This window comes from Lepisma saccharinum, chromosome 6, assembly GCF_977018435.1.
Source record: "Lepisma saccharinum chromosome 6, izLepSacc3.1, whole genome shotgun sequence".
Classification (NCBI taxonomy): Eukaryota; Metazoa; Arthropoda; class Insecta; order Zygentoma; family Lepismatidae; genus Lepisma; species Lepisma saccharinum.
In genome coordinates this window covers 1,657,001-1,674,114 of record NC_139234.1, presented here as the reverse complement: position 1 = coordinate 1,674,114, position 17,114 = coordinate 1,657,001, and the positions used below count along the sequence as shown (strand labels likewise).

At 40.1% G+C, this 17,114-nt stretch overlaps 1 protein-coding gene across 3 annotated transcripts in view; it reads right to left on the bottom strand.

Moving 5' to 3' along the window:
- Positions 1-17,114, bottom strand: part of LOC145988496 (potassium channel subfamily K member 18-like) — a 617,809-nt gene that overhangs the window by 99,504 nt on the left and 501,191 nt on the right. The window contains exon 2 of one of the 3 annotated variants that reach the window (XM_083123361.1): positions 12,743-12,793. The exons of the other annotated variants lie outside the window; for them this stretch is intronic. Coding sequence (XP_082979487.1) covers positions 12,743-12,767 — 25 coding nt within the window. The 5' untranslated portion in view covers positions 12,768-12,793. The remainder of the gene's footprint in view (positions 1-12,742; positions 12,794-17,114) is intronic. 3 annotated transcript variants of the gene reach the window in all.

Sequence of the window (17,114 nt, the reverse complement as noted above, 5' to 3'; positions counted from 1 at the left end):
TGAATATGTAGGTGGGGACTTGAGCTACAATGATTTTTCCAAGTTTTGCAGCAAGTGCTGGAGCCAGGACAGTTATGGGTTTGTTACAATTGATATGACAAGAACACCTAATACTGGCAAATACAGAAATAAAATCAACGATTTTCTAGACGTTGAGACATAAATAAACAACCATGAAACGACCAGTCATTGATGATCTTAAGTTAAGAGATTATCTTGTAAAAAGATTTAAGGGATGGAAATCAGAGAACCGTGGAATTTATGAAAAACACAAACAAACAGAACAGCCTGTAATTGATGCTATTAATAATTTAGGTAAGAATATCAAAACTGTTACAGAGCAAAATCAAGATTTGATCACAGAGCTTGTGCCTGTAGCTGCAAGGAACATATTAGATTATCCATTCACCCCACTTTCCAGTATTCATACACCTAGTCCTGTTGCTCCTAGAAGAATTGAAGCTACTCAGGATCCTATTGAATTGGGTCTTCTTGCTCAAAAATATTTAACCACACCTAAGGACAATAAAGATGAGGTGTTTGGCTTATATGCCGACACAGAGCTTGATGGCAGCATTATTCATAGAATCGGTAATTTCAGAGTAACTTTTATGGGAGATGATATAATTGTATATTCAGAATCTCGTCTCGGAGAAAAAGGTGCTTTTGTTAAGTACCCCGGCACACCTGGATTGTGGGAACTGATAACTAGGAAAAGGCCTGGCAGCTATACAGATCAAGATTATGAGGATTACAAAGAAATATTAATAAAATCAGATGCTCTATACCAGAACAATGATCCCACACAAAAAAGAGTCAAGTCTAGCAGTGGGGCAAAATACAACAATTTAATCAAGCCCATATGGTCACAGATCAAGACTGGCAGTGGAATCAAACAATACAACACTCTGCCTAAAGAATTTGTGTGGGTTGATGATGTCAGGAAACTTGTGGATAGGTTATTGGTGATAGCTGGGGAGGAAAATGCTGGGAACCACAATTTTTACAATGAAAAGGTTGGAATTATGGACATGATAAGCACCAAATTGTCTAATTTTATAGTGAATGACCCTAAGGGGATTGGATATCTCATAAAAATTATTAATACTCTACCACCTAAATTTTGGAATATTTCTGAGGGTCGGGGGCTTGTTAATGACATTATAAACAAGCTGCCATTTGAACTACATATTCCAGGCTATCAGTATTGTGGTCCCGGTACAAAATTGGACCATAGATTAAACAGAGGTGATCCTGGTGTTAATCCCCTAGATGCTGCTTGCAGAGACCATGACATAGCATACAACACACATACCGACCTTGACAAGAGACATGTTGCAGACAAGAAATTAGAAGAGGCTGCATTTGGTAGATTTGTAAGCAAAGATGCTTCTTTGAGTGAGAGAATAGCAGCATTGGGAACCACCATTGCTATGAACACCAAACAAAAACTGGGGTGGGGGCTGTGAATATGTATATAATAAACCTACAATGAAAGCCAAGGGTGTTATGTATCAAATACCTTATGCAGGTCTCAAATCTCTTAAAACTATTGACAGTCTTTTGACCAAAAAACAGCGCAAAAAAAAAGCTCTTGTATTGCCAAGGGCCATGGAATGAAATTGTTGCTTAGTACCCCCCAATTAAAAAAATTACAGCAATCAAGAAAAAAATCACATGTGGGGGGATTCATATTTACCATCCCTGCCATCTTAGCTGCTCTCGGGGCTGTTGGGAGCTTGGCCGGGGGATCAGCTGCCATAGCAAAAACAGTAATAGATGCCAAGAAGAATAGGGCAGAATTAGATGAGCAGAGGCGCCATAACCTGGCAATGGAGAAAAAAGGCAAAGGTGTCATGAATAAGTTTAAAAAAAACAAGAGCCGCTTACAAACCAAGATATTGAAGCTTTAATCAAGCCATTGGGCATCAAACATTTTAGAGGTGTGTACATGTCTGATTCTTTACCGGAACAACCACTCAACAAAGAGTGTGGCATTGTTAATTTGGATGAGTACAAAAATCAGGGCACTCACTGGATCTGTTATCTTAAATATTTAAAAGATGACGCATTTGTGTTTGATTCATTTGGAGGTGTTCCACCTGAAAATTTAATAAAATATCTAAATTCACCTAATCTTTATTACAATAATGCCCGTGTTCAAAACTTCAAAGATGTTAATTGCGGACATTTGTGTTTATCTGTTCTTAGATATATGTCTCAAATAAATAAACCATCAATTGAAAATTTTCAAAAAGCCTTGTGGTATTTAAAACATCATGGGGATATTCCATCTCACCAGCCAAAATTCAATATTGAAACTCAAATTGCATGATGACATAGTGTATCCCAAAACAATAGCTCTCAGAGCATTTTACGGCATGTACTTGATACCTAATATTACTCACCACAACAACACAATTGCAGTTGGGGATCAAAATATTGTCATCACTCCAGGGCAGTATAATCTGTCCACTCTAAATGCACAATTACCCAGAGGTGTAGTGTTAAGTCAAAATTCTGTCACTCACAGAGTAGAGATTGTATCTGCTACGGAGACAGTGGATCTGGGTACTATAGGAGAGCTGTTAGGCTTTGAGAACAACACAAAACTTGAAGCGGCCATCAAACACACTGCTATGAATATACCTAAATTCTTAGCCATAGAGACTCTGAATATTCACTGTAATGTGGCCGAGGGTATGATCACCAAATCAAATGGCATAGGCACTCACAAACAAACCGGCATCATTGCAACATTCAAACCTAATTCCGAATTTATGGAGCCAATCATCTACAATCCATCCCCAACATTATATTTTCCTGTGTGCCATAATAGAATAGATTACATTGAATTGATGGTCACTAATGAAAAAGAAGAATTAGTTGATTTTGCTGGAGCCACAACAACTGCAATCGTAGAGATTAACATTTAAATAAAAATACATACAATGGAAAATATTGAGAGTTATGAGCTACAATCATTCCCCCCAAACAGGAGGACATTTGCAAATTTAAATCAACCCAACACAGAGATAGAGGTGGATCTTGATGTAGGGGATGGCTTTATACACCCTCACAGAGCAGATCTATACATCAAATTTGATGTCGTAAAGCTCGATGGTACAGATTATCCGGCAAATTCAAATATAAGATTGGTAGACAATTTTGTGCCGCATCTGTTTTCTGAAATTGAGATCAGAAAGCATGGCGTTGTTATAAACAGAATAGATTATCCCGGCATTACCTCCACGGCTTTGGCTACTCTAAAATTATCCAAAACCGAGGCTTCATACTACAGAATCGGTGGATTTGAAGCTGGTGATAAGATATTAACCAAGAGCCACACAGTGCTGTTCCCGATGCGCCTGTTGCCAGGATTCTTCTCGGATTACAAAGATATCATGTGGAAGGGTGGGTTAAGAATTACATTTAGAAGAGCTGCAAATGATAACAATGCTTTGATGAGGTACAGTGCAATAAACCCTACAGGAGAAGCTCTGCCTAATACCTTACCAGATGCAGGCAAATGCATTATTCAGACTATGGAGTTAAGAATCCCTGTTGTTGAGTATGAAGCCAGTTACGCTCTTAAATACAAAGCAGATATAATAAAAAATCCGCAAATTCCTCTGCAATTTTACACATATCAATGCGTACAGAAGGTTGCCACTGGTACTTATTATGAATTTGATGCAACAAATTCATTCTCCAGTATTCAATTTGACATGCCTGATTTTGTGGTGGTTCTGTTTCAGACTGGGAGACACAACAATCAGGAAAAAAATTCAAGCAAATTTGATAACTGCAACATCAAGAACATATATCTTAAAAATGGGAGAAATGAGGTCTTTCCTAGAGAAAATTACAATTTAGACATTTCCAAGGATGATTTTCTTAAATTATATGAAGCTTTTTCGGCTTTCAAGCGCGTCACTACAGGCAAAACGGATATGTATTACACACCAGATGAATTCAAGACACGGAGACCCATGTTTGTAATTAACACTTCAAAAAGAAAACAAGTTGTGGTAAATGACAGGACAAACATTAAAATTATCTGTGAATTCCACGAGGCTTTACCAGATGACACCATATGTAGCGTTATTCTCATAGGTGAAAAATCATATGTTTATGATGTAAGAAATGAGCGGGTCACAGAGCAGTTCTAGAGGCCCGATTCAAACACAAAGGCCCTTTGGATATAAAACAACACTTTACCGTCAGAAAATATATTACCTACCCATTTTTTACCACCTCTGCTCGTAGCGGATACCTACCCAAAATACAATACATTTGCCAAAAACTGAAATACAGAAATATTATAATTCTGTAAGTTACAGACTTGTGTGCAACAAGACCAAGCCTAAATGCAATTCAGTTTGTAACAATATCCGAGAAGGAATTTCCTCAATATGATGGATGGTCCCTGGAAGAGTGCATAGTGTAGATAAGAATTTTTCTTTGAGTTCCATGACAAAATGACATGTAATTTTCCTCGGAAAAGGCACAGTATAGATAAGAATTTCTCTTTGAGTTCCATGACAAATGACATGTAATTTTCCTCGGAAAAGGCACAGTGTAGGTAATATCAACAGATATAATCACTCATGCATTTACTAATGTCTCTTTGATGATGAATAACTCTCTGAAAAGACACAATAAAGATTATATCTATTGACATACAACTTCCAGGCATTTACTAATGGGACTGATCAAAAGATTATAAGAACATGGAAAACATGTTTTGTTCGCTCTTTCCCATTTACGCACAACTCGGGAAGCAAAAATCAATACATAACCTTGTTATGGCTAGACTAGAGGTAGGCTCTGCATATTGCATTGTTTTAATATTAAATAAGCAAATTGAATGGTATCCAATTGAACTTAAACCTGAAGTAAATATGTATAGGTAGGTATGGATACAAGTTTATAGACAAACTGATGCAATTTTTGTAAATATGCTTGAGGGGGTTTGATATTTTTCCGAATTATAAAATTCTTGGGTTAGGCAGGTGCTACACTTAAACAAATAAACATGTTGAGCAAGTTTTAAGTATAGCAAATCTGCTGGAGAGGGGTTCGTACTTTCTGAAAAATTCCCGAGGGCATTTTTTACAAAAATCTTGAATTATAAGAGCTCCACGCTTGAACAAAAAGCTCATGTAACCATGTTGAGCAAGTTTTAAGTATAGCAAAGCTGCTGGAGAGGGGTTCGTACTTTCTCGTCCTGTCCCCACCGTAAATACAACTACTGTGGTAAAATGTCGATAAAAGTATTCCGTGATACGTTCTTTACCTGGCGAGTAAGTTGTATTAGGAGCATCCAGAAAGTAAGTTTCACTGGGACCGTGCATAAAAAGGAAACATTATTTCATTCAATGATTTATTGCCACAGATACAGCACTTGTCCAGTTACTTGTCAACATAATTCCCGCCGGAATTCAGGCGCTTGTCATAGCGTGGGACCAACTTCTGTCTACCTGCGTCGTAGAAGTCCGCCGCCTGGGCGCCGAACCACCGTGTGACAGCCGTCTGAACCTCTTCGTCGCTGTGAAAATGTTGACCGGACAGGAACTTTTTCAGGTGCAAGAACAGGTGGTAATCACTGCTCGATGAGCAGAATGCCTTGTCTGTCCCAGAACACCGTGCACATCACTTTTCGCGCCGACACAGTCTGTTTGAACTTCGTCCTGCATGGAGATCCACTGTGACGCCAATGCATGGACTGCTGCTTGCTTTCTGGGGTGCTGTATGCAACCCACGTTTCATCCCCTGTGATGATCCGGTTGAGAAAATAGTCATCATCATTGTAACGCTGCAGATATGTCAGTGCTGTGCCCATGCGTTTTCCTTTGTGTTCGGGCGTCAGTTGTTTCGGCACCCACCGGACACACAAGAGGCGTTTGGTAACAATGTCGTGCAACAACGACCGAGAAATCTGCGGGAAATGGCTTCCGAGTTCCGTGATCGTGACGCGACGATCCTCGAATATGCGCTTCTGCACCTGCTCCACAAGCTCGTCCATAACGGCCGATGGCCGCCCACTGCGCTCGTCGTCATGCACATTTTGCCGCTATTCAGTAAATGTCCTGCACCAACAACGCACCACCTGCTTGCTCATGACGTCTGGCCCATACACCTGGCACAGTTGACGATGAATTTTGATCGGCTGTATGTTTTGTGCGTTCAAGAACTTGATCACCGAACGAACCTCGCCTTCGGCGGGAGATGGAATAAGAGCCGCCAAGTTTCATCGCTGCCGCGACGCTACTGAGAACTTTCCGGAGGCGTCTTCTAGCACATTCACTAGCCAGGGCATGTGCTTCTCACGCATGCGCAAAACCGGTTTCAATACGCATGGCCTGCCACCTGTGGACGAGTGGGAAACTTACTTTCTGGATGCGCCTAATATTTCGGCTCTGGGTTATCTGAAGCAATAGTAGCTTTATTTCTATAAGAAAATATTGCAAATGTGTATGGGAAAAACGTTTTCAGTCTTATCCTGCTATATTGATTTATTTGATTGGTTGTTTTTTTGTATTATGAGTATTTCAGCACATCGGCTATTTCCCCCGCCACACAATACGGGGATAAGCCCCTTAACTAAAACAAAATTGTGGACAGGCCCCTAACAAGAAAATAAAACAAGGCTTGTTAAAATATTCCTAACTCAAACTTAAAACTATTCATTCATTCATTACTTAAAAAGAGGTAGAACTATTCTCTCTCCGAGGAATAATATATCCTTACCTATTAAAAACTGAGAATGTAAAGGGGTATTCAGCACATCAAGGACAAACACAACTCAACAGAGGATTATCCTGGCCGTGGATCCAGGCGCCAGAGCCTCGTTGGCGTACAAAAAGCAGTTACCGGGTGCACTACGGGAAAGCAAGGTTGACTTTTGGGTTCTTTACCAGACACCGCTTATCCTGTTATATACAGGGTGTTTCTAAAGGTCGTTTACAACGCTTGGGAGGTGATTCCTCACACGAAAACAAGCAAAAAGTCTAAGTTCCATTTTTACGACTGAGGCTTCGTTTCCGAGATAGGAGCCTCGCAAAAGGTGACAAAGTGAACGTCACACCTAACTGGGACGAATACTATCACAGATAGAGAGGCGGTTCCAAGGGAATCATAAAGGAATCGTATGTGCTCAGTCCGGAAGTCACTATGAAAAGTTCACTGCACGCATGCGCAATGGAGTCCTCAAAGGAATTGGGGATTTCCAGCAAGAACAATACATGGAAAGGGTATGTAACGCAGCAAGAAGGACCGTGACAATGAGAAATGCGTTAAAGACAACACATCCCGACCTCAAACATCAAAACATGAGCACCGAACACAAAATCCGAAAAGTTGAGCACGGTTGCATACCCCAGTTACACGCGAGGAATGAACGAATCATGTCATGTGGCATACGAGAGACACATTACTCCACCAGGAGGAGGGAAAGAAAAACACATTATCAGGTGATTGCGACAACGTGTATTTTTACACGCGACAACTACGTAATATCCCCCCTCCCGACACACACACACAACAAACAACAAATGCTACAATGTCTTATGCACAGACAGTGCGTGTCACTGTACACCAACTGAAGATGTCATTTTCACCACACAAAGGGGGTGGGGAGCAATACCAAAAGTGTTCGCAGGCGATCATTGTGACGTAAAAGAGACCAGTTTTGGAAGCGCTGCACAGGCAAGTCTGGCTCTCGTAGTCTACGTTTGACCTTCATGACTGCTGTTCCCGCGAGAGGAGCTCGAAGGGTTGGTTCTCTCCGGCAGTCGTTCCAGTCGTGTTGCAGGTGCTGGGATATGATCAGCAGTTCGCTCTAGGTTGTCATACGCATTGAAGAGTACTAGTATGTTGTATTGAAAGAAGTTGACGTTGTGGAGTGGACAAGTCAAGTATCGCAACAATTGGTCTGTGGTGTTCGTACGGTGATACGGCCAATTTGTGCAGTGTGCCAGTGTTAAACAAAAACAATACTTTGCAGTTCCAGCTCCCTATTACACAGATGGCTGCGTATACGACCCAGCAGCTAGCAGACATGCATCTCATGTATGGGGAGGCACGTGGTAATAGCCGCGAGGCAAGGCGTCTTTATGGAGAACGCTTTCCACATAGACCTTTACCGTCTCACACCTTCTTTCAGGTAGTGGACAATCGACTGCGTGAAACAGGGTCAGTGTTACCACCGCGGCAAGAAGTTGGAAGACCCCGAAGTGTACGCACACATCAGTTTGCAGAAGATGTGTTAACAGCGGTCGCAGAACATCCTGGAACTAGTACGCGCGTGCTCGCTCGGGCACGAAACACGTCTCATGTGAATGTTTGGCGAGTGTTGTCAGAGGAAGGAATGCACCCTTTTCAACTGCAGAAAGTACAAGAACTGTTACCTCGTGACTTTCGCCCTCGTATGGAGTTTTGCCAATGGTTGTTGCATCATCTGGACACAAACCCTCACTTCGGGGCAAACGTATTGTGGACAGATGAAGCCATTTTCACCAGGATTCATGTCTTCAATAGTAGAAACAGTCATGTATGGGACTTTGACAACCCACATGCACTTTTTGTGGCCCATCACCAGCACAGGTTTTCAGTGAATGTGTTGTGCGGGATAGTACATGATCATTTAATTGGACCATACATTCTCCCTGTTCGCCTGAATGGTCGCACGTATCATGCATTTCTTAGTAACGTTCTGCCTGAACTGTTGGAGACCGTACCTTTGGCACTGCGGCAAGAAATGTGGTACCAACACGATGGTGCACCAGCTCATATCGATTGTAATGTACGACATTTCCTGCATGACGTGTTTCGCAATAGGTTCATTGGTAGGGATGAGCCTGTGCCTTGGTCACCGAGGTCGCCAGATCTCAACCCTCTCGATTTTTTCTTCTGGGGAGAAATGAAAACCCTCGTATACGACACACCTGTCACATCAGCTGAGGACCTCGTTGTCGCATCAACGTCGCCGCCGCGACGGTAGCAGATACATCTGGCTTGTTTGCTCGTACTCGACAATCCTTGAAATGTCGCTGTCATCTCTGCGTAGAAGTGAATGGCAGACATTTTGAAAACCGTCTGTGATTATTGCCCTCGGCAAATCTCAGTGAGAACACTCTTGGTATTGCTCCCCACCCCCTTTGTGTGGTGAAAGTGACATCTTCAGTTGGTGTACAGTGACACGGACTGTCTGTGCGTAAGATATTGTAGCATTTGTTGTTTGTTGTGTGTGTGTGTGGGGGGGGGGATATTACGTAGTTGTCGCGTGTAAAAATACACGTTGTCGCAATCACCTGATAATGTGTTTTTCTTTCCCTCCTCCTGGTGGAGTAATGTGTCTCTCGTATGCCACATGACATGATTCGTTCATTCCTCGCGTGTAACTGGGGTATGCAACCGTGCTCAACTTTTCGGATTTTGTGTTCGGTGCTCATGTTTTGATGTTTGAGGTCGGGATGTGTTGTCTTTAACGCATTTCTCATTGTCACGGTCCTTCTTGCTGCGTTACATACCCTTTCCATGTATTGTTCTTGCTGGAAATCCCCAATTCCTTTGAGGACTCCATTGCGCATGCGTGCAGTGAACTTTTCATAGTGACTTCCGGACTGAGCACATACGATTCCTTTATGATTCCCTTGGAACCGCCTCTCTATCTGTTATAGTATTCGTCCAAGTCAGGTGTGACGTTCACTTTGTCACCTTTTGCGAGGCTCCTATCTCGGAAACGAAGCCTCAGTCGTAAAAATGGAACTTAGACTTTTTGCTTGTTTTCGTGTGAGGAATCACCTCCCAAGCGTTGTAAACGACCTTTAGAAACACCCTGTGTAGTTGGTAGTAGCATGTTCTTGGCCGTAAAACGTTGCCCATTTAGAACTCTCTGCCAGATAGCAAATTAATCGATTCATCGAATCATTATGATTACTCAATACCAATATTCAGTAATAGTTTAAAATATAATTTGTAAGAATATTTTCTGCATATCAAATCAAATTTATTGTAACTATATTTTTACACCAAATAAACATGTTAGAAGAGTAAAGATTAGTTTCCTGGATGAATTATAAGTGAGATAAAACGTGATTGACTGACAAGTTCTCGTAAAATGTGAATATAACAGTGTTTGGATCATTTCCATAGGTCCTAGTGAACGTCTCGTACGCACAGATTACACGTTCTAGATAGGGAGTTTCGAATCCCTTGTTGTTTCTTATTAGCATGCTCAACATGCAACACGTTGATTGACTTAAAGCTGGTCTATTGCTTTTGAAGAACATTTTACTTCCGAAAGCCTTATTAACAACTCTAATACTGTGTAACTATGATGCTAAAATACTCACGCTCATTCTCGTGTTTATCACGTTTATTATCATAACATACATTCTATCTTCATCTGGATACAGGAACGCATCGCCCATATCTCTGAGGCCCCCCTCCCCTTGTCCTTTTTGATTCCATACAAGCATTCGACCAAATTGACAAATCTGAATGAGTTAAGGGAAATGCAAAGTATTTACTGTTTCACAATGGACTTTGGGTGTACGAAATTCCACAACGGAAAATGCACCTGTGTCCCACATTCACAAAAGTAAGGTACTTCGTGGAACTTTACTTCAACTCGAATACTGTCTTATGCATTTTTGTAAACTGTACGGAAAAGGAACTTCAATGTAACGATTGAAAGGAACTAAGTTCGGATCTACATTTACAATAAAAGAAATAAACGTGTTCTATACAAGCTTTGGATCAGTGCTCGAAGTGTAAATTCCGAGCTCGGAGGATGCTTGCTCGAGTTAGGAATTGATGGGTTGATGCTTGTATGGTTCATCATGGACACTGCTAGTGCAATAGATGGGGGATGCTTATGCAAATTATCCTAGCTGGGGGATGCTTATGACATTCCCCGGGTCTCATTTATCACACCAAACACTCAAAAACCTTCATGACGTCCTCCATGGTTAGTGGTTAGCACAGGGCTCCACGACGCCAGGTTCTCATCCTCATCTTTGCGATTATCCAAAAGTAGCAGAAAAGCGAAGTAAAATAAACCAAACCAAATCAATGAATCAAACACTTCTTGGTCAAGGGCCTCCCGATGGATCCCACTTTAAGCTGTAGGTCCAGACCCGATTAGCCTATCTGTGCATAAAGTGGAGTTAAAACACCAATTCAATCAATCAACTTCTTGGTCAAGCGCCGTATTTCGTCTTCTGACGTCAGGCTAAATGCTTTCCTTGTTAGCTAAATGTACTGTATTTATGCTAAGATGTTTAATCCCAACAAGCCTAACCTAACCATGAAAGCATTCCGCGCTTACGCCAGAAGATGAAACGGTACCTGACCAAGAAGGTGTTCGAGTTTGGTGCGGTGAGTCATATCCGACATCCCTGGGTTCATCCCCACTGCTTTGGATAATGCTAATTTGTGTTTAGTGCACACACACACACAGCCAGCAGAAAATCTATTTGTTTCTTGTTAAAATGAACAAAAACTTCATAATGGGAAGTAATATCTCGCTTCAACGATTGTTCCTTCAGCTTTCAATATTACCAGGCTATCATTATATTTTTCTCTTGTACACGAACCTAGCTCCTTCCGTTCGAGTAAAGTCTAATCTCCCGGTCATCCCTCACCGCTTCTTCTTAGCGTCGCAACCTGCCACTTCCAAGCTGTGGGACGTGACGGATTAGTTCGAGAAACTCCCGTCAGAGTTCTCTGACCTCAATAAGCCAGACCGTAAGCCGTTGCAAAAACACAACGAAGCATACAAGGGAAACTGAGGATTCTGAAAGCAAGAAGTTAACTAACTTCAAGCAAAAAAATGCCAAAAACTGATAAGTATTTATTAATGTTTCGGAACCGAAGTCAATGTGGAGTATAGTGGTTTCATATTCTTTGCTTCAGGTCTAGGTGAGACAGGAGACAGATAAATATTCTCATCTACTGCCCTATGTGGAAAACAAAATATACTCTCTCCACCTTTAGCCAATAACTCTGTAACAACAGGAGGCGAAAAGATTAAATTTTGTGAAATGAAGAAAACGCTAAACACTACCATAACGCAAATATAGTTGTCATGATCCGTTCGCCTGCTTATAAATGGGATCAAACAATAACAATCACGTGACATATAAATATCGCAGAAACTGTTAATCTATAGAGATACAATTTGTTTAGGTGAGAGAAAAATGAGATAGAGCACAGAGGTTTCTTTTCACTCACTTGTCTGTGAATGGCCGACAAAAATAGAAATTACCTAATCTGTAATTTGCGTGTTCATATTAAGGACGAGAAAATTATTAAGCATATTCTATTCTGTTCCTCAAAACAAAACTTATACGACACATCGTAATGAATTCTAGACACGAGTTTCGATTACGACAAGCAAATGTAGTCCCAAGCCCGAACTTTTAGAGAGAACATTATGATCACTCTAACAAGCTTGCAGATAATGTAACCATACATGCGTGTGGTCTACGTGATATTACTATACGTTTCGAGTAGGTTAGGTCAGATTGCCTTAGTATCGTACATTTCCTCTCATTCTTCGTTTAGTTTGTGACGTCAGACATCAAGATTTTGGCTTGTGTTACATTTGCGTCTGAAAAGTGAAACGCAGTTGGGTACAACGCTCTTCTAGTCTGGTGCTGATATCTAGATATGGTTAAGGCACCAAATGAAAAAGGGCAAAACGTAAAATATGGACTACTAGTAATTACTTTACCTTGCATCCCTTTGACATTGGACATTGGCTAATCTCAAGAAGCACAATTACCTGTAAAAGAAAGATATCATTTTCACACTTCGCTTATTAATCTTATTATTTACATAAAGCAAGGTGATTATCATTATCTTAATTGTTTGAAGTTTATTTTATTTTCTAAAGAAAGTGATTTCTAGAATTGTTATAACAAGAGAGACAATTTGTAACTGGTATCTTGCAAAGATAACTTGTGCTGCAGGATTAGATAATGTTAACATATATATTATCCTTGATGTTACTTTCAATAATATTTGATACACATTTTCTTTACATATTTACCTTCAAATTTTATACATTTGAAGTTGTTTATTTTAATAATACGTCACAGATCTCTATACCTCTAATAACCTTGTCTTCATGCACAACTGTGGTTATAAGTACATAACACACACATATGTTGGAAGCAACAGTTCAAATCGGCATTGTTAACATTTTTGAAAACTTTAAATAGTTGAGATTGAGTACAAAAAGCCCAATGGAATGGTCAGAGACCCTCATGAATTTCATTGAAGTTTATCGTGTGTTTCAAACGTTTTCTGCAAACCTGCACATTTGTATTTGACTCAGACTATTTTCATTCAATATTGTCTTTCATCTTACGAGTTTTTAGGGAATAGATTTTTAAGTACGCTGCTACAGATGCTCATTTTGCCATTTATTTCAATTCTTGAAGCTCCATACTCCCATTGGAAGTTGAACGAAAGCGTATCTGGTTTACTTACCTGTATGTAAGCGCCTTGGATATGGTTACGCCAACGGAAGCATGACTGCAGAAATGTTGACAGCGTATCGTACTATAATTTTTTAAGAAATCTCAATTATTTACACACCACGATACAATGCGTCGATATATACAATGGTAGAGTGAGACGCATATGTATTACCAAGCAAATTGCCCCAGGCCATGTTTATTATCTTTGTTTACGCAAGGAGAACTTCAAAAATTGAAACAAACGACTGACTGCCTCTGCACTAGCATACGTAAAGACCAGTTCTTTAAAAACACGTAGGATGCAAGAGAAAAATTAATGAAGATAGTCAGGGACAATTTGTCGAGCAGTACTTGTTCATCCCACTGTACAAGGTTAAATTACCCTTTCTGAATGCATCCTACTGTACAGTGATCACTTTTTATGTGTTCAGGAATTTCGGATTAATATGCTCCAAGGACAATTCAAGTTAATGCATATTTTACAGCTTGATAACCAAATATTCTACTTCTTGCTACAGACTTACTAAAGAAGACACATTAGTAGCATGCCCAGGAATCCATACTTTTCTCGTGTTCCTTCGTTTAGTCGCTTCATCTTCAAGCAACTTGTGTTGAAAAACGACAATATATTTCAATCTTGGGAAGCAGTTTCTCTTGAATTTTGAATAAATGTTATTCTAAGAGTGACTAAACTAACCTGAAGCTTAAGAAGCAGTAATTATTAAATTTTGACTAAATTTTACTCGAAAAATGACTAATTGATTTCACACATGCGACTATGACACACTGAAATTACATTACAAATTACATGTGGTCACTTTTGATGAAAATCGGGTCGGTGCTACTTTTAATACTAGATTTAGTCAAAAATGACTAAATTATGCTCGTTTTTTAATAACAAGAAGTCTTTTTTACAGTGTGGAGATCACGGCCTAGGCCAAGGCCAAAAATCTAGGGGCAAACGTATATGAGGAGCAACAAAATTGACCTATTGCAATGTAATCGGTATGATTTATTTTGCTCATTTATTAGCTAAAGACATTTTACCACATATGCATCACGACTTGAAACCGTCACACCACTTTAAATTGTAGGTCCAGTCCCGATTAGCCTTAATGTGCATGAGGTGGACTTAAAACAACAAATCAATCATTGAGACCATCACGTACTTTCAAACGAATGAAACCCATGGATTGTTTTGGAATTCTAAATAATATTCATTGTTTAAGGAATCTGCTGTTTACTGTACGTACTATATTCTGTTTGATTGATTGTTTTCAAGTCCACTGTATGCACAGAAAGGCTAATCAGCGGGACTGGATCTACAGTTAAGGTGTGATCCGAATTATTATGTGCCTCCACCTGGTATCGAATCCGAGTCCTCTTGATTACGAGGCGACGACGTTACCACTACGCCATCAGAGAGGCCCTGGCGCAGGATAGTTGCAAACTTCCTTGATATACATTTATGTAGCGGAATTATTAAATTGACCCGGGGCGCCGACATTTTCAATCGAACTCTTGTAATTACCTTACACGACCTTAGCGTTCAGGTATGGATAAATGTTCTCAGAAATCCGTGAGCGATTCGAAAAATAAATAGAGAAGGGGAAATAAAATAATGGAGAGTACTTTGGGGGGGGGCACACATTAAGGCACTAGCGTCTGCAGGATCCTTTCGGAGGGGGATAGCTGCTTTCGGGCACAGGATACACAATAAAATATTTTGTAATCATCATTTTTAACCTTCGTTTGAGAAGCTGTTTAAAAACAAATATGGTATCGGGATCATTTTAGTGGGGCTTTGCATTCACCACTTCGGTTTTTCTCGAAATCTTTACTGCTTTAATTTTAAAGTTTTTCATTTCCTCAATATTTTGGAAGGGTTGTAGCCCCGTTAACTCCCCCATGAGTACGCCATAGCAGAGTAAATTTACCGCCTCTGATTTGTGGGTCACTAGGCCTAAATCTAGCTTCCCCATCAATGATGATTTCCTAGTTCCAATTCATTTCTTGTTAGTTTGAACAGACAGATCAAGAACTTAAGACATTTCACTTGGACTTAGACCAATGCTTAGACTATATAGCTACACCATCATGCATGTCTCTAGTAATTATATTTCCTGAGTTATCCAAGGCCCTTGTTTTCTATAGCGAGTCGCGGCATGGTAAACCATCATAAATCGAAGTTCGTTCAATTAAAATGTCATTTCAATTCAGAATTTTTTTTATGCATCCAAGTTAGCATTATTCCACAACTTTCATCATTCCCGATCAAGTGGTACCAGCGGCCCGATAGCCGCTGATTGGTGCTACCATAAAAACAATCCGTATCCAGCTATATAAAGTTAGCAACAGTTTGCAGTGTGAATATAGCCAAGAAATTGTACCGCAGTACTTGTAGAGACAATGATACCAGTTCAGGTTCAAAATCTTTGGCCAAATAATACCAGCTTATAAGAGTGCCGAGTGGGAAATAGCTTCTCTGTGTGGCAAAATAAACAATGTAGTTGATCACTGTGACCGTGAAATGATCCAGTGCTAAATCTTCCGAAATAAGAGTTTTTAAAGGAGGCACAAAATGCTTTAAAGACCGTTGCATAATGGGAGCACTAAAGATGAGAAATAGATTGTTAAATCTATGTACAAAGGCAAAAGTGTACCGCTTTGTACATAAACTGAGTTACCTTTCTGATTCGCCATTTTACAAAGACTGTTCAATGACTGAATACTTGCTGTGAAGGCCGACTCGGTATATGAAATTGGACAAAAAACCAGGAACTAAACAAAGACATAATGCAACTGTTGATAGTGGGTGGTATGGATGCTGATAAGACCAATGATACAACAATGAGCGGCATTGTTGGGGGAAAGGCGCCAGAGTAACAGCCGTTATTAAAATCGTATATTCTTATAAGGCACAAGAATTGAGAAGACTGTTTTCCATATAGAAGTTACAGGATGTTTAAAAAGTCATTAACTCCATACCTGGACAGCCATATTATAGAATCTTTAAGAGTTCACAACGGCTTTAACTGAAAAGATGGGGCCTCCCCGATGGCGTAGTGGTAACGTCGCGCCTTGTTCGGATCCCATTTTAAACTGTAGGTCCAGTCCCAATTAGCCAATATGTACAGAAAGTGGACTGAAAATAGCAATTTAGTTAATTTAACTGAAGAGCTATACAATTCAAACAATTACCATACTTGCGGAAGCATCAAGAAATTAAATCATTCCATACATCTGACTAGAAACTTGTCAAGAATTTAATGACCACAAGCATTAGCGGCGATTGGGTCCAAAACTGGGTGGGTTAGGGCAGTTTACTTTTTCTTGGTAGAAAAGGCTTAGCATTGAGGTCATAGTGCGGTGGGGGGGGGGGGCAAAAAGTGGGGGACAACTGCACCCCGAATCGCCGCTACTGATCGCAAGGGAAATCACACAATACATAGGTTTGGCATAATGTTGTCCATGACGATCCCAATGGAAACAATGTAAATTACAAAACTTGTCGGAAAGATAGAATTTCTCTCATGTTACAGCGCTTAATTAAATGTCTTACAATTTGTTATTCACATTTTGACACGGGTGCTATATCTTTTAAATATTAGCAATATTAAC